Source organism: Hyla sarda, chromosome 3 (assembly GCF_029499605.1).
Source record: "Hyla sarda isolate aHylSar1 chromosome 3, aHylSar1.hap1, whole genome shotgun sequence".
Taxonomy (NCBI): Eukaryota; Metazoa; Chordata; class Amphibia; order Anura; family Hylidae; genus Hyla; species Hyla sarda.
This window is the reverse complement of record NC_079191.1, coordinates 352,225,471-352,251,873: the sequence shown is the minus strand read 5'-3', so window position 1 is coordinate 352,251,873 and position 26,403 is coordinate 352,225,471. Positions and strand designations below refer to the sequence as shown.

Below are 26,403 nucleotides of genomic sequence, written 5' to 3'. Positions count from 1 at the left end.
TATATATATATATATATATATATATATATATATATATATATATATATATATATCAAAGAATAAGTCAGCCAGCACTTTAGTTGATACCAAACTATTATATGGACCTGGCCTACAGGTGCACGCTACTAGGCTAGATATACAGCAACAGAAGAATGCAGCAGCACACTGCCAGCACAAGGATATAGGTGAAACATGAACATGCAGATAAAACATGGAGAGCTATACAGCTATGGTGTAATAGATGCAAATGTGAAACTATGAAATAGTGAGGCACTTAGCTCGCAAATTTGTCTCCGCCGGCGGTCAAATAGCTTGGACTCCAACTAATGATGATTTTTATCGATTAGTTGTCTCAGCTCTACATACCTGTCTCCAAGCCGTGGTCCGGTTAACCTGTTAACTTCCTCCGTTTATGCGCCGGGCGGAGCTTCAGGAGTTCACCGTTGCTGTTTCCCTAAGACTGCTTGTCAGTGTTGACGTCATGAAGCTGCGCCCGAGCGGAGGAAGATGACAGGTATGTAGGGCTAAAACAACTAATCAATTGATCGTTGACTTATTGATAAAAATAATCGTTAGTTGCAACCGAGGTATTATTATTGTCCAGGTACCTGAACAGCCGGAGTGTTTTTTTGACTGTAAAATTCCTGAAAAATCTTTTCTTTTTCCAGTTCTGAATCAACAACCATGAAAATTTCCAAGATTCCTTTCCTCCTATTTGTTGCTTTCTGCGTCATGCTCTATGTCAGCTACCTCCGATGGAATCCTAATACAGAAGTGGAGAAGTCTTTGCCTAACCTGAAGACTGCAGATGGAAGCGGGAGAATAGCAGGTGCAAACGAAAACTTCTACGGTATTATGTTTGATGCTGGGAGCACCGGCACACGAGTGCATGTCTACAAGTTCAGCCAGACATCCTCTGGTAAGTAACAGTCTATTATTGAGCAGGGCTGTCTGCTTATTAACTAACAATTTCCACAACTTGCTTATGTGCTGATAGGGTGTTGGCAACATGCTGGTATTGGAAATAGTGCTATTGTCACTTGTATATGCATACTTCTCATTGGATGCTACACACTTTAGGTGGTATATTATGACATCATGTGCTGTTAACATTGTATAGTAATACAAGAATGTAGGTGCACTACTGTGGTAGATGTAATCAATGACATTGCCTATCCCTCAACACCGATGTTAAAATGGAGACTTTAGCCAGTATATCCTTATATGGACATACCTGAGCCCGTGCCACTTGAGAAACCTTGGCGTTGGTGTGCGGGCTCTGGTGTGTCCTTCATACAAGGATATACTGGCTAATGTCTCAATTTTAACATCAGTGTTGAGGGTTAGCCAATGTCACAATATACATCTACCACAGTAGTGCACCTAAATTCTTGTATTATTCTAATTGTTACACATCCACACTGTCTGTCTGTCTGGTGTAGGATCATAGTTACATAGTTAGTACGGTTGAAAAAAGACATACGTCCATCAAGTTCAACCAGGGAATTGAAGGGTAGGGGTGTGGCGCGATATTGGGGAAGGGATGAGATTTTATATTTCTTCATAAGCATTAATGTTATTTTGTTCCAGGAATGTATCTAATCCTGTTTTAAAACTGTTAATTGTTCCTGAGGTAGACTGTTCCATAAGTTCACAGTTCTCATGGTAAAGAAGGTGTGTCGCCCCTTGAGACTAAACTTTTTCTTCTCCAGACGGAGGGAGTGCCCCCTCGTCCTTTGGGGGGGTTTAACCTGGAACAGTTTTCTCCATATTTTTTGTATGGGCCATTTATATACTTATATAAGTTTATCATATCCCCCCTTAAACGTCTCTTCTCAAGACTAAACAATTGTAACTCCTTTAATCGCTCCTCATAGCTAAGATGTTCCATGCCCCATATTAGTTTAGTCGCGCGTCTCTGCACCCTTTCCAACTCCACAGTGTCCCTTTTATGAACAGGTGCCCAAAACTGAACAGCATATTCCAGGTGAGGCCGTACCAATGCTTTATAAAGGGGGAGTATTATGTCCCTGTCCCTTGAGTCCATGCCTCTTTTGATACATGACAATATCCTGCTGGCTTTGGAAGCAGCAGCCTGACATTGCATGCTATTCTGTAGTCTGTGATCTACAAGTACACCCAGATCCTTCTCTACCAGTGACTCTGCCAGTTTAATCCCCCCTAAGACATACGACGCATGCAGGTTATTAGTACCCAGATGCATAACTTTACATTTATCCACATTGAACCTCATTTGCCAAGTGGATGCCCAGACACTTAGTCTATCCAAGTCATCTTGTAACTTATGCACATCCTCTATAGACTGTACCGTGCTACAAAGCTTGGTGTCATCTGCAAAGATAGAAACAGAGCTGTTAATACCATCCTCTATATCATTGATAAATAAATTAAACAACAGCGGGCCCAGTACTGAACCTTGGGGTACACCACTAATAACCGGGGACCAATCAGAGTACGAATCATTGACCACCACTCTCTGGGTACGATCCATGAGCCAGTGTTCAATCCAGTTACAAACTAAAGTTTCCAAACCCAAAGACCTTAACTTACCTGTCAGACGTCTATGAGGGACAGTATCAAACGCTTTAGCAAAATCCAGAAACACTATATCCACAGCCATTCCTCTGTCAAGGCTTCTACTCACCTCTTCATAAAAGCAAATTAGATTGGTTTGACAACTTCTATCCTTAGTAAACCCATGCTGGCTATGACTTATAATACTATTAACCCCTATGTATTCCTGTATGTAATCCCTTATAAGTCCTTCAAACAATTTACCCACAATGCACGTTAGACTTACCGGTCTATAATTGCCTGGCGAAGACCTAGAGCCCTTCTTGAAGATTGGTACCACATTAGCCTTGCGCCAGTCCCTTGGCACAATACCAGACACCAGAGAATCTCTAAATATCATGAACAGGGGTACAGATATTACTGAACTTACCTCTCTAAGAACTCTTGGGTGTAGTCCATCCGGCCCTGGAGATTTGCTTACATTTATATCACTTAACTTACCTTGTACCATCTCTACATTAAGCCAGTTCAGTACATTACATGATGTGTTACCAGCACTGACCTGGCCAATGTCAGCTCCTTTTTCCATAGTATATACAGAACTAAAGAACCCATTCAGTAGCTCTGCCTTCTCTTGATCGCCCGTGACAACCTCCCCATTATCATTATTAAGGGGTCCTATATGCTCTGTCCTTGGGTTTTTTGTATTTATATATCTAAAAAAATATTTAGGATTAGTTTTGCTTTCTTTGGCCACCTGTCTCTCATTTAGAATTTTTGCTGTTTTTATTACATTTTTACAGATTTTATTAAGCTCTTTGTACTGTTTAAATGTTATAGCTGACCCATCAGATTTGTATTTTTTGAAGGCTATTTTTTTGTTGTTTATTGGTCTTTTAACATCATTTGTCAGCCATGTAGGATTTAGTATTAATCGTTTATATTTGTTCCCCTTTGGTATATATTTAGCTGTATAGTTATTTAGAGTTGATTTAAAGATGTCCCATTTACCTTCTGTATCAGTATTTGACAACACCTTCCCCCAGTCTATGTCCTGTAGTGCAGATCTCAGCCCAGGGAATTTTGCCTTTTTAAAGTTATATGTTTTTGCCTTCCCCGCCTGTCTTTGTTTTCTACATTTTAAGTCAAAAGTAACTATATTGTGGTCGCTATTACCAAGGTTTTCCCGCACAGTTACATTACCAACCAGCTCTGCATTGTTGGAAATGATCAGATCCAACAAGGCATCACTTCTTGTTGGGTCCTCCACAAACTGGCCCATAAAATTATCCTGCAATAAATTTAGGAATTGTCGCCCCTTTGTAGTTTTAGCCAACCCCGGACCCCAATCTATATCTGGATAGTTAAAATCTCCCATTATTACCACTGTACCTGCCCGGGCGGCCCTCTCTTTTTTTTTTTTTTTTTTTTTTTTTATGCAGCCGACCTTCTATCTCTTCAGTGATATTAGGGGGTCTGTAGATTACACCAAATATTATTTTTTTCAGTATTTCCCTCCTTTTGTAATTCTACCCACAGTGATTCCACATCCTCAGAATAATCACTCAGGATTCTATTGTGGCACTTGTAGTCCACTGCAGGCATCCTCCATTGTATGCATTTCTATGCTGGGGATTGCCCCTAGCAACGGACTACAAGGGCACAACTGCATTTGGGGTTGAGCACCTCCAGCCATTTGAGACCACGTTTTTTGTTGTTGTTTAACATTGTATAGTACTAATACAATCTATCCAAATGTTTGTTTTTCATCTTTAGCCTCGGACTAAGTAAATGATAAGTTCCCTGATGAACATGGGGATTTCATTGGAAACATGTTGGAGTATAATAACTATAAGGATCTAGTAGTTATGATGTTTTAACATTTTGTAATGGTTTAGGATATGTTGCAGTGTTGTTGCCTAGGCATGCTGTTTTGAGATGGATAGCGATAGAGATATGTGTATTAGGGATCGACCGATTATCGGTTTGGCCCATATTCACGATTTTGGACGTTATCGTTTTTGGCAATTACCTTGCAAAAATGCCCGGCCAGAGACCGCCGCTGCCCCATTGCCTCCCCCACCCCCAATTTTATAATGACCTGTTCCTGGGGTCCGCGCTACTTCTGGCTCCTGCGTTACACTGTGCGCTGCGCAATGACGAGTGACGTCCTCAACGCAACGTCACCGTCAGTACGCACAGTGACAGCTCAGGACGCCGCTAGAGCCAGAAGTAACGTGGACCCCGGGAACAGGTAATTATAAAACCAGGGATGGGGGAGGCAATGGGGCAGTGGCGGTTGTTGCACTAAGGACCGGCACGGGGAGAGAAGCGGGCAGCGGCGGTCTCTGGCCAGAGGATAGGCAGGGGGGGGCAGCGGCGGTGGTGGTTGGACTCAGGAGGACCCCAGGACAGGCAGGGGGAGAGAAGCTGGTGGTGGCGGCAGTCTCTGGCCCTGCAAAAGTCGCTACAGTTCATTGATTTAAAGTGCCCGCTTTAAATCATTGATCTGCAGCGGCCTCTTCGGGGGGGGGGGTGAAATAGCCGATAATTTAGACCGATATTCCAGTATAAGTTATCGGCTATCGGCCTGAAAGTTCACAGATTATCAGTATCTGCCCTAAAAAATCAATATCGGTCGATCCCTAGTGTGTAAGTATACATTTTTTTTTTTTTCCCTCTCTCCAGTATTGAGGTGGCGCAGCAGACTGCGTTATTTCATACACACATTTGTTCTATATATATACCATGCAATAGAAGTTCCTTTCTTATACTGAAATACTATAGGAAATCTTAACATTACAGTGTGAAAGTCACATTATTGTAGCATTTATTGAGTCCTCATCGTGTATGATTCATGCCAGGAGTACAGAATCGTGATAGTGACATGTGCAGGAACAATAAACCAGTCATTATTCATGTTGGAGTAAATGCTATAATTAGAATGAAGCTTGTAAATAGGAATTTAGGAAACCGGACATATATCTGCACACTGAATCATAGGACAAGTTTACAAGGTTGTGTAGAAGACACATGTTCTGCTGACGTCGGTTGCCAGATCAGGATGTTTCCTTTAACAGATATGGAAATCAGGGTTTCGATTTTTATATTTAGATTTTCTTGATGTATCGTTGGTGACAGATCATTTAACATTGTTGAATAGGTTGTCATTGGAATTCTTATTGTCATCTATTTTCATTCTGCTATTGTAAAATTAAAGTAACACTGGTGCATGACAACTTATCCCCTATCCAAAGGATAAGAGTCTGACTCCCTCATAGAAATATAGATATGGGGGAGGGGGGGGGTTGTATCGGCCAATGTCTTGTGCGGGAGTTGGCACGCTCTGTCCCTGAGGAGAGCCGGGGTGCAGTGTAGGAAATTAAGGGGGGTCCCAGTGTTCAGAGACATCTCAACCCCCACCCCACCTGGGATCATGCACCACAGTTCTCTTGGATAGGGGGATAAGATGTATTATGATCGCAGGGGTCCTGCAGTTGGAACCCCCCCCCCCCCCCCCGATCTCTGTGCAGCCTCTGGCATTCTGTGCCGTGCACTGCCTCCGAGACTGGGACATGACGTCACGCCCCTAGTGATGCCATGCCCCTCCATTCATGTCTATGGGAGGGGGCGTGACAGCCGAGATCACGGGGGTCCCCAGCGGTGGGACCCCTGCGATCATACATCTTTAACTGTGGGGAAGACTTATTGTTGTCTTTAGAAGGTGTTTTTTCCTATTACTTGTGACATATTTATCATATTATTGCGTTGATAAATTAAACCTTGGTCAAACATTCACACTTGATAAATACGTGACCACTGCAAGTTGAAAAATAAAATTGACTTTAGTAAGACTGTTTGTAGCATTTAATGTGACATTTAGAAGCCAAAAAATAGCTGTTTACACAATGATAAATCTCCCCCTGCATCCTGAATTCATGTGGAACTCTGTAAGACAGTGTTCTCCAACCAGGCTGCCTCTGCAAAACTACAACTCCCAGCAAGCCCGGACAGCCTTTGGCTGGAGGCAAACAGCTGGAGGCACACTGGCTGGAAAACACTGTAAGGGATGTGATCAGCCAATGATTACTTCCCAACATTACTTAATAAGCTTATTGCAAGATGTAAACTTTTATGTTCTGGATAGTTGACTTTTATCTGAAGGGTGAACAGAGCGGCCGTGTCCATTCATGGCTGCTGCTCCATTCTAATAACCCCTTCAGGATGGGGCTTTTTTCGGGAGCTCAGATGAGCTTGCCCCCTACCGACTATTTTTTAGTGGGCTCACCATAAACATTAGATTAAGTACCAAGAAATTTCCATAATTTGTTAAAATAATCTGTCTATAGCTTCTTTAGTTTTCAAATGAGTATTTGATTCTTTTTATCCCACTCATTCTGTTCTATATTAAGTTGCAACAGTATACCGTACTTCTTTCTATTTTATCAGCAGTATGATTTGTCAAAATAGTGTGTTCTGAGGATTTTGTCTCTTCTCAGGAGCGCCCCGCCTGGAACATGAACTATTCAAGGCTATAAAACCCGGACTGTCTGCATACGCAGATGAGCCACATAAGGCAAGTACAGTACACTGCATGGTGCTGATCTCAGAGGACTTCACAGATCTTTTTCACAGCTCTTGTTTGCTAACAATCCATGTTTTACTTCATACATAAAATTCAGACACCAGTGTATATAAGACGCCCTTTCTTTCATCTGTCAATTTTCTGTCTACATATTTTAGTGACAATCAGTGATCTCACAATCTAAAGATTAAAAAATTTAATGATAGTTTGGGATATTTAAAATTTGTGAAATGATTTACTATTATGAATTATTTATCATTGTTGTTCAAAGTAAATATACAAAGGGGGGGGGGGAATAAATAAATATATTATTTATTTAAATTTTAATTATTTTAATTATTATTTTTATTTTAATATATATATTTATTATTATTATGCGAACTTACTGTAAATTCTATTCGTCACAAACTTCTCGGCTCGGCAGTTGATGACTTATCCTGCGTAAATTAGTTCAGCTTTCAGGTGCTCCGGTGGTCTGGAAAAGGTGGATACAGTCCTAGGAAAGACTCTCCTAGGACTGTATCCACCTTTTCCGGAGCACCTGAAGGCTGAACTAATTTATGCAGGAAAAGTCATCACCTGCCGAGCCAAGAAGTTCGTAACAAATCGAATTTACTGCAAGTTCGCTCATCTCTATTATTATTATTATTATTATTATTATTATTATTATTATTATTATTATTATTATTATTATTATTATTATCTCTATTTAATTTTTATTTAAAAAAAAAACAGATATCCTTAGCAAATCCAGAATATATTCCTATAGGGGAACAAAAGTGAAAATGTCGGGAGCTATTTTTGTTGTTGAAGGCAGGAGGATCCCTATAATGCGGCTGTGATCTGACACTACCCTATAGCTGGGTCTAGTTAGAGCCAAAACAAATATTAGACTATTCATCACCTTACTAATTCCTGTGAAGTACTTGTTATGTCATGGGAATTCTACACCATTACCTTCTACCCATGTCCAGAACTGAAATTGTTTGCATAGGTGTTATGTGATATATCTACAAATAGCTCACAGACACTGTTTTACTAACCCAAGCAGTGCTGGGTTTCCATAAGGTTCCAAAGCCATCACAGGCTCCTGTTATTAGTATTATAGTGAGGGATAACTTTATACAGGGATAAATACCGCTCCGGCCCCAGCCTAGTGACTCGCACGGACGTCCCTGTGCGTCGTCATCAAGGCAACGTCACTAGGCCGGGGACGGGCCCGGAGAGGAGGAGAGGGCCTCCCTGTGAAAATGGACAGGCCGGAACGACTAACCCTCCCCACCGGACGGTGCCTGCAGCATAGATGGCCTGGACCAGCTCACCCTTCCTTCCCACCGAGGGGAGGTGAGTAGAAAACTAAAGGGGGGGGGGGGGGGGTCTGGATGATGACGAAGGCCGCAGTGGTCTTCAACCTGCGGACCTCCAGATGTTTCAAAACTACAACTCCCAGCATGCCCGGACAGGCGATGGCTGTCCGGGCATGCTGGGAGTTGTAGTTTTGCAACATCTGGAGTCCACAGGTTGAAGACCACTGAGAAGGGATTGACAGGCGGAGAGTTCACTCGAGTATAAGCCGAGGGGGCATTTTCAGCACAAAAAAATCATACTGAAAAACTCTGATTAAATACCGTATATACTCGAGTATAAGCAAATAGAACTTGTGAACAAAAGTATCCCTTATTTTATTTTTATTTTTTTAACTACTCCTTTTTTTTAATAATGTATATAAGCTATGGAGCTGAAAGAATTGAACACATCGGAGCCAGAATTAAAAAAAAAACTTTGACTTTAGTAGAGCTCAAAAAACCACATGTAAATAGTGATTATTTATTTAATTACATTTTTTATTTTATTTCACGTGAAAGACCAATGCACATTTCTAAATCTAAGTGTCCTTCCAATTCTGTTCTCTGCCCTGATCTTAAAGCGTACCCGTCAGATCCAACCAAAATTTTTTTTTTTTTTTTTTTATATATATATCACTCAGTACCTAATCCCGGCCATGTACATATAATTTTTGTCTAGCACCATTTATTTATTTTATTTATTTTTTATTACACTAGTCTGAATTCCTCTCAAAGGGAGGGGGTGTGGCCTCACTGTGCAGGTCTCCGCCCCCTCCCTCAGTATGCTGTCTGCTCACATCTCCCCTAGCATTAGCAAAACTACAACTCCCAGCTTGTCCTCACTGACAGTAGGGGGACACAGGCTGACAGTGGGAGGATTTTTCCCTGCGCTCACAGTTGTCAATCCAAGGAAGTGTGTCCATGACATAGGTGATGACACATGGACACAGCAGGACTAGTATGTGTCCAAACAGGCAGGGGGGGCAGTTGTTTGACTGGCTTTTTCAGTATGAAATACTGAAAAATGTCAAATGAAAGCAATTGCAAAACCTATGTATCATGTATCTGACAGTGCCCATTTAAAGGGGTACTCTGCTGCTCAGTGTTTCGAACAAACTGTTCCGAACGCTGGCCCCGGGAGCTTGTGACGTCACACTCCACCCCCTCAATGCAAGTCTATGGGTGGGGGGGTGACAGCAGGCAGGTATATAGGAGTAGAAGCAAAGTAGAGTTGTCAGAGTATTGTGATGTTCAAAACCTTTCTTAGGTGAATTACATGCATCTATTCTTTTTTATTTTTAATTAGTTTTTCTCTTTTCCTTTTCATGCTCAGTGTTCTGCAGGAATACAAGAGCTGCTAGATATTGCAATTGAAGAAATACCTGAACACCTCAGGAGCTCTACTCCTCTTATCCTCAAAGCTACAGCTGGATTACGCCTCTTACCAGAAGAGAAAGCGCAGAGGCTACTTGACACGGTAATAGCGTTTATGTAAAGGTTCAATAAAACGGATGTGCGCTTCAGAAAATCCATTCTCAAATACCCTCTTGGGACTTGGCGTGATGAGAGGGAAGTCGTCATGCATAACCTTTCATCACTTAGCTGGAGCAGCTAAAACAATCTCTCTCTGTCCTAACACAATTCTATAGAGTAAGAGACACAAAGTACATTTGTATACGATGAACAAATAACAATGCAATGACAGTAGGATAATAATGACATGACAATGAATGCATTGATTGTAGTCAGAGGCTTAGCTGATGGGCTCCAACAATATTTGGAGAATCTATTTCAGAGGTTGCGCCATATAAATATTAACTCATTTTGACCACAAACCTTTTTATACTCTACAGGGGAAGTGCATTAAAATATGTGTAGAGAAAAAGGAAGAATTTTACCTTTGGAACCATTCAGACTCGAGCTTATTTTTCAGTGGCCTTTAAAAAGAAATAAATAAATGAAAGAAGCGATCGCCACTCTTCCTCAAGTTTTGAGAAGTCTCCGCCTATATGTCCAAAAGCATGTACCCCTCCCTCTTAATAAGTTGTCTCTGCCAAACTCTCTGCGTACTCATGCATAAAATGATAGATGCATCACCCGCACTAACCTGTTTATACAAAGTAGCAATGTGGGAGATTTTAATTCTAATTCAGTTTAGCTTTTCCAATTTCATTATGCTGTCCTGGAGAGGATATAAAAAATATTTACTCATATGCAAATCATCTTGGAGAACTGAGGGTGTTCCCAGCCCCTTGGTGCCGATACGTGCAGCAAGCTTGTTAAAGTAGCACATGCACGCTCGTAGTCTGAGGCCGTATGTAATGAGGCGGACCCAACCCGTATCAGCAAAGTACTGGAGGAAAGAAAATGTGTATTTATGAAGGAGGTATAGCACAGGGCTGGAGTGTGCAGAACAGTGCACCAAGAGCATGATTTGCATTTTAGAAGTTTTCTATAGATCTCTGTAACAGTGCAACAGATTCAAAAAAGGTAAACTGCTTTAGAATCTGCATCACTTCACTATTACCCTGTATAAACAGGTGAGTGGGGGGGGGGGGGGGGGATTCATCTGTTAGTTTCCTTTTAACATGGCACTGTCATAGGGTTCCACATGTCTGTCCATGACATTACTGATCTCCCAGCTAACTATAAGTGCTATTATTGAGAAGCCAAACTAGCAGCATAGCCACAAATCCATAGACCAGACAGACTTACAGAGATGTTTTAGACTATTTTGATTCTTCCATCATTTTGGCAGCAGGGTAGGGAAGGCCCTTTCCTGTTCCAACATGACTTCGCCCCAGTCAAGGTCCACAGACCTGAAAGTTTTGTATAGAACAACTCAAGTGTTCTGGCCTCTGAAGACATTTAGGATGAACCAGAATGGTGACTGAGCCAAGCCCTCTTGTCTTACATCAGTGTCTAACCTTACCCGAATGGACACACTCAGGCACAATACAAAATCTTGTAGAAAAGTGGAAGCTGTTATAACTGCAAAGGAGAGACCAACTCTATATTAACCCCTTAAGGACTCAGCCCATTTTGGCCTTAAGGACTCAGACAATTTAATTTTTACGTTTTCATTTTTTCCTCCTCGCCTTCTAAAAATCATAACTCTTTTATATTTTCATCCACAGACTAGTATGAGGGCTTGTTTTTTGCGCGACCAGTTGTCCTTTGTAATGACATCACTCATTATACCATAAAATGTATGGCGCAACCAAAAAACACTATTTTTGTGGGGAACTTAAAACGAAAAACGCAATTTTGCTAATTTTGGAAGGTTTTCACGCCGTACAATTTATGGTAAAAATGACATGTGTTCTTTATTCTGAGGGTCAATACGATTAAAATGATACCCATTATTATATACTTTTATATTATTGTTGCGCTTAAAAAAAAATCACAAACTTTTTAACCAAATTAGTACGTTTATAATCCCTTTATTTTGATGACCTCTAACTTTTTTATTTTTCCGTATAAGCGGCGGTATGGGGGCTCATTTTTTGCGCCATGATCTGTACTTTTTTTTTGATACCACATTTGCATATAAAAAACTTTTAATACACTTTTTATAATTTTTTTTTTTTAATAAAATGTATTAAAAAAGTAGGAATTTTGGACTTTTTTTTATTTTTTTTCGTTCACGCCGTTCACCGTACGGGATCATTAACATTTTATTTTAATAGTTCGGACATTTACGCACGCGGCGATACCAAATATGTCTATAAAAAATGTTTTTTACGCTTTTTGGGGGTAAAATAGGAAAAAACGGACGTTTTACTTTTTTATTGGGGGAGGGGATTTTTCACTTTTTTTTTACTTTTAAATTTTTTTACATTTTTTTTTACACTTGAATAGTCCCCATATGGGACTATTCATAGCAATACCATGATTGCTAATACTGATCTGTTCTATGTATAGGACATAGAACAGATCAGTATTATCGGTTATCTCCTGCTCTGGTCTGCTCGATCACAGACCAGAGCAGGAGACGCCGGGAGCCGCACGGAGGAAGGTGAGGGGACCTCCGTGCGGCGTTATGAATGATCGGATCCCTGCAGCAGCGCTGCGGGCGATCCGATCGTTCATTTAAATCGCGAACTCCCGCAGATGCCGGGATCTGTATTGATCCCGGCACCTGAGGGGTTAATGGCGGACGCCCGCGAGATCGCGGGCGTCGGCCATTGCCGGCGGGTCCCTGGCTGCGATCAGCAGCCGGGATCAGCCGCGCATGACACGGGCATCGCTCCGATGCCCGCGGTTATGCTTAGGACGTAAATGTACGTCCTGGTGCGTTAAGTACCACCTCACCAGGACGTACATTTACGTCCTGCGTCCTTAAGGGGTTAAAGGGGTACTCCGGTGGAAACTTTTTTTTTTTTTTTTTTTTTTTTTTTAAATCAACTGGTGCCAGAAAGTCAAACAGATTTGTAAATGACTTCTATTAAAAAATCTTAATCCTTCCAGTACTTATTAGCTGCTGAATACTACAGAGGAAATTCTTTGCTTTTTGGAACACAGAGCTCTCTGCTGACATCTCTGTCCATTTTAAGAACTGTCCCGAGTAGGAGAATATCCCCCATAGCAAACATGTGCTGCTCTGGACAGTTCCTCAAATGAACAGAGATGTCAGCACGGTGTTCCAAAAAGAGAAGTATTTCCTCTGTAGTATAGAGACCCTAAAAAGTACTGGAAGGATTGAGATTCTTTTTTTTTTTTTTTTTTTTTTTTTTTTTATTTTAATTTAAACTGTGTAACTTTCTGGCACCAGTTGAGTTTTTTCCACGGGAGTACCCCTTTTAATGTCATGGATATGTAATGGGATGTCCATAATGATGGTCTGGTCTCTACATACTTTTGTCCATGTATTGTATGTCTTATTTTACAGTTAAATAGAACAGTTATAAGGTACCGTATGTCATATACATTATGAGAATACAATCTTGATAAAAAAAATTTATTTTTTTTCCTCCCTGTATATTTTAGATAAAGGACATTTTTCAGTCTTCTCCGTTCCTTGTTGGAAAAGAAAGTGTCTCAATTATGGATGGTACAGATGAAGGTGAGCAGGATAACCTTTTCTATTTACCCGTGAACACCCGCATTTACAAAGTCAGAAGTAAATATGAACGGATGTCCCCCAAAATGCATAATATCCTGGTAAAGTGCATGTAAATTTTTATTTTTCAGGAATATTTGCTTGGATCACTGTTAACTTTCTAACAGGTAAGCATTGTAAGCTGCCTTTTTATTGGAAGCCTTTATCTGACATCCATTATAAAGAAACCAATGTTTCTTACCTGAATATACAGGCTGATGACCCTCGTACTAACAATGTATCTCGTACCCCATTGCAGAGATATGCAGCAAAAATGTATTTATACAAATGATCAGAAACTAACAATGGGTGCGTTCCCACTGCTCTTTTAGCAATCATAACGCTGTCATCTTCCTTCAGGCCTGTCCGCCGGCCCCTTCATCACTATTCACTGCTCCCGCTGCAGCTTTAGCAATGACTTGGCTGCTGAGACACATGTCAGTAGCAGGAGCTGTGAATATTGATGAAGGGACGGGCAGAACTGCGGGGAGATGATGGAGTTAGGATTGCTAAAAGGCCGGTGGGAACGCCCCCATTGTTAGCTTGTCAAAATTTGCATAAATACATTTTTCTGCATATCTCTGCAACAGCTGCACTGAATGGGTGTTAGAGAAACATTGTTTGTTAGAAAGAGGGCCACTTGCATTACAAGCCTGTATATTCCTGTTAGTGCGGGTATCTCCTATCAGTTTCCCTTTTTAAAGGAGTTTTGTACTATTTAAAAATAAAAGTGCCAAAATGCTGAAATCGGTAAAATGTACCCCTTTTTAATATGCATTGGAGATTTTTCAAACTTTCTACAGAGGAACAGTGGAGCAGTCACCCATAGTAACTAATCAGATTGCTCCCTTTTTTTTTTTTTTTTTTTTTTTTTTTTTTTATATAAATTAGTCTGAAAAATTTAGAAGCTAAACTCTGGTTGCTATGGGCAACTGCTCCACTGTTCCGCTGCACAAGGTTTTATAAATCTCCCCCATTTTATGTACATTAAGTGGCACAAGATTAAGGTTTAAGAAATTGTGGTTTATTGCTTCATGAGAGCTAATAACGTAAGTTGTGTGCCTCTTATGTGTTCTACTTCTGCTTTATGCTAATAGGAAATTTAACAAAGACATCTGCAAAGTTGGCTGGAATGTTGGATCTTGGTGGTGGATCAACACAAATTACCTTTTATCCATATGAGAAGGTATGTCTGTTAATAGTATTCTGAGGCCAAGCAAAATTATATGGTTTTATTAATGACCAATTCATAGAATAGGAAAGTCTGGCCACTATATAGCATTTTAAAGGAGTACTCCGCCACTAGACACCTTATCCCCTATCCACAGGGCGATCTCCTGCCCAGAACCCCAATAATCCGCATGCACAGAGCAATCTCCGCTCTCTGCCGGATTACTGGTGACTTCAATCAAACACGTGTGTAGGGCAAACAAATGCTGGTCGCACGCCATATGTAATCTTGAGAGTGGAGTAAAAGATTAAATCATAACTCACGGTTTCTTATGAAAGAGGAAAAATAAATCCGGAAGAATTTTCCAAAGAAACCGTGAGTTATGATTTAATCTTTTACTCCACTCAAGATTACATATGGCGTGCGACCAGCATTTGTTTGCCCTACACACGTGTTTGACTGAAGTTGCTGCAGGAGTATATATGGAGCTCTAAAGTGTAGCGGCTATCTTGTCAAAAAGTTATTTATATTTGGAACTCAATTGTGCTGTAATAACTGAACAGGATTACTGGTGACCACATCCTGAAGCTGTGGCCGACACACCGCCTCCATATATCTCTATGGGAGATTCATCTCTCCCATAGACATGAATGGAGGGGGCACGACAGCCGCTCCGAAGCCTAGCACAGCTGCGTTCTGAACATAAATGTACAGAATGTCCGGGGGCACTTACAGGTTCCAATATTGGGCTATAGGTAGCTTTTTAGGATGTTGGTCACATGTGACATATGTACCCAAAACGAGCAAGTTCCTTCTCTGTGTGAATGTGTGTGTGTGTGGATGGATAGATAGATAAAATATATATATATATATATATATATATATATATATATATATATATATATATATATTTTAATTAGTGTGTGTAATAAATATAAATATATATATAAATATTTATGTGTGTGTGTGTGTATATGTGTGTGTATATATATATATATATATATATATATATATATATATACAGGAATCTCAAGAATATACCACTGTATCACTAAGATCAGAACATTGTATGATTCCATGGCAAAAAAAAAACAGCTACGTGAACACATAAGTTAAAAAAAGATAGGTCTCTTGAAAAGTGATTGTAAGAAAAAATGTTTGGTCCTTAAGGGGTTAAATTGACTTAATCCAATAACATTGTATTCTTTCACATACAGACCACGTTTACCAGTGCACCAGCTGGATATATCACCAACTTTCAGCTGTTTAACCGCACATTCCACCTCTATTCACACAGGTGAGTTATAACCCGAGCTGTTGTAGTATTTCCAAAAAGTGGCTTCAGATGTAAAGATTTTTTTATGGTTTTTACATGTGGATTTGTGCAGGTAAAATCCACTGCAGATTGCTTTACTAGGCAAGGGGATGAGCTATGTAAAATCTCATGTGCTGACATTTTCTGTGTGGGGGAAAAAGCAAGCATGCTCCCTCCAAAGTTCAAGTCCACATATCACTACTTTTCTGTACAGTTACATGCTGAAGCTCCCATTGAAGTCAGAGGCTTTAGAGCTGTCCCCTTCCCAGAACTTCCTGGGGCTATGAGCCACTGTGTAGCAATGCAGATGGACACGGCTTATGCTGGCGTACACGGGCCCTAATCATTGCAGGTTATCTCTATGGCAGTGGTCTCCAACCTGCGGACCTCCAGATGTTGCAAAACTACAACTCCCAGCATGCCCGGACAGCCGTTGGCTGTCCGGGCATGCTGGGAGTTGTAGTTTTGCAACATCTGGAGGTCCGCAGGTTGGAGACCACTGCTCTATGGTATAGAGAGAACAAGTTTCTAATGTCTGCAACCCAAGGAAAAAGGAATCAATTACCGTATTTTTTGCCCTATAGGACGCTCCGGCATATAAGACGCACCCAATTTTAAATGAGGAAAATCTAGAATACAATGTAAAGTATAGGTAAAAGTGATCTTCAACCAGCCGTTGGCTGTCTGGGCATGCTGGGAGTTGTAGTTTTGCAACATCTGGAGGTCCGCAGGTTGAAGACCACTGGTATAGGAGGTAGTACTCACGTGTCCCCGCCGCTCTGGATCCATCACCGCTGCCCTGGATGTCGCCCTCCATCGCTGTCTCCACGTCCCTGGGCTGTCCCTGTCACTCCGGAACGTCTCTGCTGCCTGGTATCCTCGCTCTCCGTCGCCGCCATCACGTCGCTACGCATGCCGCTACGCACGCCGCTCCTATCGGATGACTGGGTGGCGTGCGCGACGACGTGATGACGACGAAGGAGAGCGCCGGCCATGCAGGGGATCCCGGCACGGAGCAGACACCGAGGAGGCAGGTAAGGTCCCTCCCGGTGTCCTGTAAGATGTTAGGGATGCCGCGATTTCACCGCAGCGGTCCCGAACAGCCCGACTGAACAGCCGGTTTAGTGTCCCTTTCCCTTCAGACGCGCGGTCAGCTTTGATCGCCGCGTCTGAAGGGTTAATACAGGGCATCACCGCGATCGGTGATGTCCTGTATTAGCCGCGGGGTCCGGCCGTTGATGGCCGCAGGGACCGCCGCGATAGGGGTGTAGTCACCGTATAAGACGCACCGACTTTCCCCCCCCCCCCCCGTTTTGGGGAAGAAAAAGTGCATCTTATACGGCGAAAAATACGGTAAGTTTTACTAACCTTTGTGATTCAGTGTTTCTTATGGGATGTACACGTGGCGTGTAGGTATCCTGGTCACAACCCCTGGCAAAAGATGAAGGATTTAGCCAGGGTTGCTGGGGCCCAAGGTAACTCTTTTTGCACAGGAGCCCCATGGTTTCCAGCTATGCCCCTGATCTACACTGTTTGCCAGCTGCTTGTCTCCCTCTGTCTTCATCCTGGTAATGGGACAGTAAAGGGATACAGGTGTAAGTGGAACAATGGCCCTGACTTACCAAAATTGTCTAATTCTTAGACCATATAATCTTAGGCAAGACAATGCAAAAAGTCGCCAAATGTATTACTTTATATCAGACTGTTTGATAAATCTGTTTCCACAGTCTAGTCTAGGGTTTTCCCAACCAGGGTGCCTACAGCTGTTGCAAAATTACAATTCCCAGTATGCCCAGACAGCAAAAGGCCAACGAATGATAGAAGCAAAGGGCCACAAAAGGGATCCGGCAATTGTTTGTGCAGTGCTGTCTGCGAGGTAGTGGAGCCCTGAAATCTATTAGATCAGCTCATGTCTAGAGCGGGCTTCAGCCCTTATAATAGGGCACCAAGTAAGGCTAGCTTTTAGTAGACTTAAAGGGGGGGAGATTTATCAAATAAGGAAAGGAAAAGTTCCCCATAGCAACCAATCAGATTCCTTCTTTCATTTTGCTGAGGCCTTGTTAAAAATGAAACAAGCGAGCTGATTGGTTGTTATGGGCAACTTTTCCTCTGCGCATGTTTTGATAAATCTCCCCCAAACTGCTTCACTCTTGTGCCAGAAATCGGGCACACTTTTGGTGCACTATTTTGCATCTTAAAGGGGTTATTCAGGAAAAAACTTTTTTATATAAATCAACTGGCTCCAGAGAGTTAAACAGATTTGTAAATTACTTCTATTAAAAAATCTTAATCCTTTCAGTACTTATGAGCTTCTGAAGTTAAGGTTGTTCTTTTCTGTCTGTCTAAGTGCTCTCTGATGACACCTGTCTCGGGAACCGCCCAGTTTACAAGAGGTTTGCTATGGGGATTTGCTTCTAAACTGGGCGGTTCCTGAGACAGGTGTCATCAGAGAGCACATAGACAGACAGAAAAGAACAACCTTAACTTCAGAAGCTCATAAGTACTGAAAGGATTAAGATTTTTTAATAGAAGTAATTTACAAATCTGTTTAACTTTCTGGAGCCAGTTGATTTATATAAAAAAGTTTTTTCCTGAATAACCCCTTTTTAAGATGCAAAATAGTGCACCAAAAGTGTGCCCGATTTCTGGCACAAGAGTGAAGCAGTTTGGGGGAGATTTATCAAAACATGCGCAGAGGAAAAGTCTCTGTCTCTCTCTCTGTCTCTCTCTCTCTGTCTCTCTCTCTCTGTCTCTCTCTCTCTGTCTCTCTCTCTCTCTCTGTCTCTCTCTCTCTGTCTCTGTCTCTGTCTCTCTCTCTGTGTCTCTGTCTCTCTCTCTGTGTCTCTGTCTCTCTCTCTGTGTCTCTGTCTCTCTCTCTGTGTCTCTGTCTCTCTCTCTGTGTCTCTGTCTCTCTCTCTGTGTCTCTGTCTCTCTCTCTGTGTATGTATGTATCATAATTCTGGCAAATTTGTAATAGCTAATCTGGGCCAGTGTGTGGTGTTATATTGCTGCCACACTTCACGCTCACTTACCGTATTTTAGGGACTCCTCTTATATTAACAACTGTGTGACAGTAGTATTGTGAAACAAAACAATTTTTTTATTTATTTTTTTATAACCAATGCTGTATCTAAATATCCATTTTAACTGAGATTTGCGTGCATTTTTGTAAATGTTATACTTGGTCTGAACTGTTTTTGGTTCATCTTTTTGTCTGCAGTTACCTTGGACTTGGATTAATGTCAGCCAGACTGCAAATCATGGGAGGCGTGGAAGGAAAACCATGTAAGGCTTTTGTTGCAGAATTGTGTCTGTGGATTATTTTTTTAAAATGCATGGATGGCCTATGTGTGGTAATAGGTACTTGGCTTCAAAGAAACCCGGCTCACGGCGCTGATCGACCAGGCAGGAAGATATGCTTAAAAGAGGATTTATCGCTGTCAGGGGGTACAGCCAATATCCCAGTAAGGGGCCCAGACCTCAGTGGTCTTCTGCTTCTGTACATCTGCCGACCACATCATTCACCCCCCTCCTTCGATGATTCCCCCCCCCCCCCCGTGCCACTTTATTCCCCCTGTGCCAAATCATCCCCCTTTATTACCCCCTGAGCCACTTCATAAAGAGGGGGGGGGGGGTTAATGAATTTCTCACTGGTGCAGGTGGTCTAGTGCTGATTAGCGATGAGCGAATTTACAGTAAATTCGATTTGTTACGAACTTCTCGGCTTGGCAGTTGATGACTTATCCTGCATAAATTAGTTCAGCTTTCCGGTGCTCCGGTGGGCTGGAAAAGGTGGATACAGTCCTAGGAAAGAGTCTCCTAGGGCTGTATCCACCTTTTCCAGCCCACCGGAGCACCTGAACTAATTTATGCAGGATAAGTTATCAACTGCCGAGCTGAGAAGTTTGTGACGAATCGAATTTACTGTAAATTCGCTGATCTTTGGCCTGTGTGGACTAGGAGGCATATCCAATCCATGTGAGAAGTAACTGACGATGCATGCTGTGACTGATTATGCAAAATTACTCGCACATCCCATTTCTGGGTAGACAAAAAATTCTGCCTCACTGGCCTGGTGGCAACCCCATATGCAGCATTTTGTGAGATGAGTTGGCAAGTACTACTTTTCAATAGATTCTCCCAAGTGCTGCCCCCCCCCCCCCATAAGATTCCCCCAATAGTTAAAAAAGGTACCAAACCCAGAAGGAGCACAATCCTAGCCACAAGTAGATTGTGTTCTAGTGACTTAAAGAGGTTATCCAGTATATAACAAAACGTATCCCCTCTCCGCAGGGCCAGAGATACATCGTTCGGGAATCTTCAGTTCTCCCATAGAGATGCATGGAGGAGGGGGTGTTGGCTACCACTTCATGCAGTGGTCGACCCACCTTCATTCAAGCTGAGCGTCAGGGAATCGGGCGGAAGATTATGGGGTGTCTACCGCTGGGGTGTCCGTCCTGCGCATAGGGGATACGTTTTGGTATACTGGAGAACTCCTTTTATAAGGTTATTTGCCAGATGTGTTTGCCAGACAAAATAACTGAACATAACTGATGCTAATGGATGACCAATGTCTGTTATTTTTAACCGGCATTGTGCCAAAATAAGGGACATGTTCCATCCGTTATCACCCATTATTTCATCTGTTATAGTCCGTTATTTTAGGTCCTTTATTTATTTTATTTCCATGTTCTGAGCATGCGCAGTACAAATAACGGATCATAATGGACGTTAAAAAAAACTGGCACTAACAGATGTCAATTGTGAACATCCGTCACCCATAGGCTTCAATGTTAAAATTTTAACGGCCGTTATTCCACCGTTATGTTTGATGGGACAAAAAATTTGTGCATCCACCATCTTTTGTGCCGTCAAAAACAACATCCGTTAGTCATAACGAGACATAACTGGTGCTGCAGGATGGTCAAAAAAATTACATTGACATGAATGTGATTTTTTTGACAGTATTGGGGACTTTCAGATGGGAGTTCATGCCGGGAACTTTTGCAGGGTGACAACGGTAGTGTGAAAGGGGCCCAACTTTGGGATAACTACAAGCCTCCCCATTTCTATTACATGGTAGTCTATGGAGATGCAGAGCTACTATACAGTGGAAAGATCACTTAAAACATTTGCTGTATAAGACCGTTATGGTTGGAAAGCGCAAAACTTAAGATAGAGAGATATATAATATATTTTTTATTATTCTTTTGTGCAGTGCCACCAGATGACGAGTTGGTAACACCTTGTATAACACCAGGATTTGTCACTGATTTTAAACATGCGGGAATAACTTACAAAGTTAAGGGACAGAGTGATGGTGAGTATATTTTAATTTCATTTTAGTAGTGTGGTAAGTTTTTATAGGCACTGTTCAGCCATAACATTAAAACCAAGTGAAGTGAATAACATTAAATATTCTTCTATGACTTGAGATAGAGAGAATGAAAACAATATATATATATATTCTCTAATTTATAAAAAAAAAAAAAAAAAAATTCTATCAATCAAGTGAACAGTCAGTTCTTAGTGCAAAAGTAGGAAAAACCAGGCAAGCCTTATTGTGATGACCGGCTCATGGTATCTCAAAAAGCTGCAATGAATCATTTCTCTTCATAAAGAAAAACATAACAATGTTCCAATTGAAATAATGTAAAATGGCCACTAAGAAATGGTAGACTTGAAGCAACTTCTTTATGATTCCACATCCTAGTGAAGTGGAGTCACAGACTATGAATATGTAAATTCAGTCTGAAGCCCCGCCCCCTGTGCGCAATTCACTGAATTTAGCAGAGGATCTTCTGGGGGGACATATCTCAGGATCAACTGGACATATTTAAGTAAGTGATCCCTCGATGGACTCCTGTTTACCCACTTAATGTGGGTGTACAGGCTGACAGTTTTCCTTGAACAACACCTTTATGTACAGTATGTTTTGAGAAGGGAATCAGAGGACCAGTGGTGCCACAACTCAGTGTCTACACACAGGGGGCATGTTTCTTATTATTCAAAAAAAAAAATTCTGTTTTGTGTGATCTTAGAGAGTAAATAAATGGTTAATTGTGGGACAACCCATTTTTAACAGGTTATTCAGCGGCAGTTTTTTTATTTATTTATTTATTTATTTATTTCCCAACAAAATGCCTATTCTGTCAGCTATTTAAAAAAGAAATAAATAACCCCTCCAGTGTTCCCCGGACCTCAATCGCTCCCCTTAGTGCCTAGTATCCTGCTCTTAGTTTACAGTGCAATCCTCTTCTTGGTTCCTGTGGTCACTTTGTCGTAATTGAGGTATTGAGCCATGGCACCAGCCTTTTTCCTAGTGCTGAGGCTAAATAAGTCAAATTGCTGCTGAGGCAGGACAACAGTCTGGCAGGTGAATCGCTGAGCTGCAGTGTGACAAATAGACCAGAAAGAGGATTGTGTCGGAGGCTGGGACCGGGTGCACCAGGGGAGGTTTGTTTTGTATTTTATTTTTTGATACCTGGCAGAATGGGCATGTTGTGGGGGGGGGGGGGGGGGGATCCTTCCTCCGCATAACCCTTTTTAAATTACCCACTCAATTCTTAAAACTGTATGATGCTGAAAAGTGTAAAAAAATAAAAATAAATTTAGGACAAAGTATGTAAGATTTTGAGTGGCATTCATGTATTTTCTGGCTTTGTGTTTTTTGTTATATTTAGTGTGTGGTTGATCCTTCACTTACCTTTTTAGTCTCTTGTTTCTTGTTTTTGTACAGTGAAATCTTTATATGAATCGTGCTATAAAAGTGTAGCACAGAAGCTAGCTGGCAAAGTAAACCTTGCTAAAGAAGTGGAGAATCTCTACTTTTATGCTTTTTCCTATTACTTTGACCGAGCTGAGGACACACAGTTAATAGGTATGCAACTTTGCTGACTTTTACTAAATATGTACACACTTTCCCCTTTTTTTATTTTTTTCAATGTAACCAATAATGTGTGCAAATTTTTTTTTTACTTTTGTCTGTATAGACCCAAATGTTGGTGGCTTTTTAAAAGTGAGCGATTTTGAGATGGCGGCCATGAAAGGTGAGTCATCAATCGTGGGCTGTTTGCTTTTTCTAAAATGCTTATGTCATGAAGACCCTTATTTCCCATATGGACATTGTAGCAAAGGGTTAATATTTTATAACTTTTTTTTTTTTTTTTTTTTGTGAGCTTTGTTCATATCTGTTATTGGCACTACAACGTTCAATACAAAAAGGTACCTTAATGTATACCGTGGCATGCCCATGGGTTAGATGATAGACAAAACCTAGTCTTCTTATGCTTGGTCTGATTCCCACTGGTATGTTTTATTTTTGGGACAGAATTGTGAGGTAAATAGTATGTTCTATGCCACAAATAAAACGTGTACCAGCAAAAAACAGACCTGGTCTATTGAAACTTAGTTTATTCCCTGGCAATGCCGTGCCGATTAGGAGAAGTGAACAAGGCCTTCAGGAGTTTCGTCTTCAGCTATTCCTAATTTTTAGCAAACAGAGGGATTTACATAATACAATCTTGTTTCCCAGTTCTGTCAGCAGTGTACAGGCACAGCTATTTTATATATATATATATATATATATATATATATATATATATGTGTGTATGTGTATATATATATATATGTATATATGTGTGTGTGTGTATATGTGTATATGTGTATGTATATATGTATGTATATGTATATATATATAGATATATATATATATATATATATATATATATATATATATATAATTATTATTATTTATAAAAAAAATTCTGTAAAAGAGAAGTATTGTCATGCTGGCTATGTACACATTTCTACAGCTTCTGTCCCCATTTACAAGATACAAACCCTGTAAGCTGGCTGTGTCACGATTGTGCACTGTGGCACGTGTATATATTGGCAAGCTGTCAAGATGGGGTACTAACTTGTATGTACATGAACCCTTTTCATTTCAACAGCCCAAATGCAGTTAGCTAGCAACTATGTTTGGGTCTTTTCCCAATCTTATACCTCTTTTGATTTGGGCTCAAAAGCATGTTGGGGAAGACTTATCAAAACCTGTCCAGAGGAAAAGTTGCCCATAGCATCCAATCAGATCGCTTCTTTCATTTTTCAGAAGCCTTTTCAAAAATAAAAGGTGATCTGATTGGTTGCTATGGGCAACTTTTCCTCTGGACAAGTTTTGATAAATCTTCCCCGTTGTGCTGTTAAAAATGACCTGATTGTAGTGTGCACATATACATAGGTAAACTGTGAATATGGGATGCCGGCATATATGTGGTAAATAAATGGTAAATCATAATCTGAACTCCCTCCTGCCTGTGGGGAGGAATTCGGGTTATCGAAGTGTAAAAAATGTTTAGATCTACAATCTCAGGGGAAATATTTAGTGACACTTAGTTTCTTTACCTGGAACGTAGTAGCACTATGTATTAAAACATAATATAATATATGAATTAATAAAAGGGGTTTTCCAGGAAAAAACTTTTTTTATATATCAACTGGTTCCAGAAAGTTTAACAGATTTGTAATTTACTTCTATTAAAAAATCTTAATCCTTTCAGTACTTATGAGCTTCTGAAGTTAAGGTTGTTCTTTTCTGTCTAAGTGCTCTCTGATGACACCTGTCTCGGGAACCGCCCTGTTTAGAAGAGGTTTACTATGGGGATTTGCTTCTAAACAGGGTGGTTCCCGAGACAGGTGTCATCAGAGAGCACTTAGACAGAAAAGAACAACCTTAAGTGCTCTCTGATGACACCTGTCTCGGGAACCACCCTGTTTAGAAGCAAATCCCCATAGTAAACCTCTTCTAAACAGGGCGGTTCCCGAGACAGGTGTCATCAGAGAGCACTTAGACAGAAAAGAACAACCTTAACTTCAGAAGCTCATAAGTACTGAAAGGATTAAGATTTTTTTAATAGAAGTAATTTACAAATCTGTTTATCTTTCTGGAGCCAGTTGATATATAAAAAAAATTTTTTTTTCCCTGGATAACCCCTTTAAGTAAATAGAAGTCAGAATGACTCTGACCCAAATGTTGCTCTCTTGTATTCTGACTTATGAATATGCGTTGCTACAGGGACTTCAATTAGTTTTTTGGCACTGTATAGAATTGCCTCTTTATCCTTTTGTTCAGTTATAGATATTTACCTATAATAATAATACAGTTTACACCTGCTTTTTTTTCCCATATTACAATTAGAATGTGCAAGAATACAAAAGGCAGAAGGCAGAAAACCTTACCTCTGCATGGACCTTACATATATTACCCACCTTCTTCAGGATCTTGGTTTTTCAAAAGACAAACCCTTGAAGGTAACACTTTTTGCTGAGGTCTAATATAATTAATTTAATTTTTACAATATTTTTAAAGTTGTTTCCGTGAAGACTACTCCGGTCTGTGACCGATTAGGTCATGGAGAACATTTAGAGGCACCTCTCAGGAAGGTTCTCTGACACAGTAGAGAGAGCAATCCCAAATTAAGAAACGGAATTCAGTCTGCACTGCTTCCATTCACACAATGTGTTAATAGCCATACAACAGTAACCACCTCTTTGTCCACAATAAAGCGCTACTCATAGGTCAGTGGTCTTCAACCTGCGGACCTCCAGATGTTTCAAAACTACAACTCCCAGCATGCCCGGACAGCCATCGGCTGTCCGGGCATGCTGGGGGTTGTAGTTTTGCAACATCTGAAGGTCCGCAGGTTGAAGACCACTGTCATAGGTGGTGCTCTAGTGATTTTAACCACAGTCGGGTCGCTACTATAAAGAACATAGATGGCCAAATAAAGAGCCGAATTCTTTTATTAAACAGCATGAGTCCAAAATAAAGATGGCAGACTGGAGGTCATGAGTAAGCACCCTGTGTGGTGTGAAATGGTCTGTTTTTAATAAAAAGAAAATGTGTTTAGCTACTTGGTGAGTGCCAGCATCGTTCTTTACAGTAGTGATTTGATAGGAAAGAGAGCCACTCTATAAGAGGAACTCCCATTTCGGTGAACTTTTGCTTTCCTTGGCTATCCTTGGCTTCCGCCACCCAAAGTAGTTTGCCAGTTAAATATGGGTCTCATTTATATAACATTAGTTGTGCTGTTGGATTTTTCTGTCTTCCTTTTTTCTTTACCACCTTTTTCATGCCCTTTTCCTGTAGAAGTACAGGTGAAACTCGAAAAATGAGTATCGTGCAAAAGTCCATTGTATTTCATTAATGCAACTTAAAAGGAAAGGAAGCATGAAGTGCTCCAAAATCTCCTGGTAGACAGACTCTGGACTTAAAGGGGTATTCCAGGAAAAAACTATTTTTTATTTTTATTTTTTTATATCAACTGGCTCCAGAAAGTTAAACAGATTTGT

At 40.8% G+C, this 26,403-nt stretch overlaps 1 protein-coding gene across 1 annotated transcript in view; it reads left to right on the top strand.

The window, feature by feature from the left end:
- ENTPD6 (ectonucleoside triphosphate diphosphohydrolase 6) overlaps window positions 1-26,403 on the top strand; it is a 32,851-nt gene that overhangs the window by 2,411 nt on the left and 4,037 nt on the right. The window contains exons 2-13 of the mRNA XM_056567579.1: window positions 669-919; window positions 7,035-7,111; window positions 9,800-9,943; window positions 13,456-13,531; window positions 13,660-13,695; window positions 14,665-14,753; window positions 15,956-16,035; window positions 19,274-19,338; window positions 21,272-21,373; window positions 22,793-22,933; window positions 23,046-23,102; window positions 25,250-25,362. Coding sequence (XP_056423554.1) covers window positions 669-919; window positions 7,035-7,111; window positions 9,800-9,943; window positions 13,456-13,531; window positions 13,660-13,695; window positions 14,665-14,753; window positions 15,956-16,035; window positions 19,274-19,338; window positions 21,272-21,373; window positions 22,793-22,933; window positions 23,046-23,102; window positions 25,250-25,362 — 1,231 coding nt within the window. The remainder of the gene's footprint in view (window positions 1-668; window positions 920-7,034; window positions 7,112-9,799; window positions 9,944-13,455; window positions 13,532-13,659; window positions 13,696-14,664; window positions 14,754-15,955; window positions 16,036-19,273; window positions 19,339-21,271; window positions 21,374-22,792; window positions 22,934-23,045; window positions 23,103-25,249; window positions 25,363-26,403) is intronic.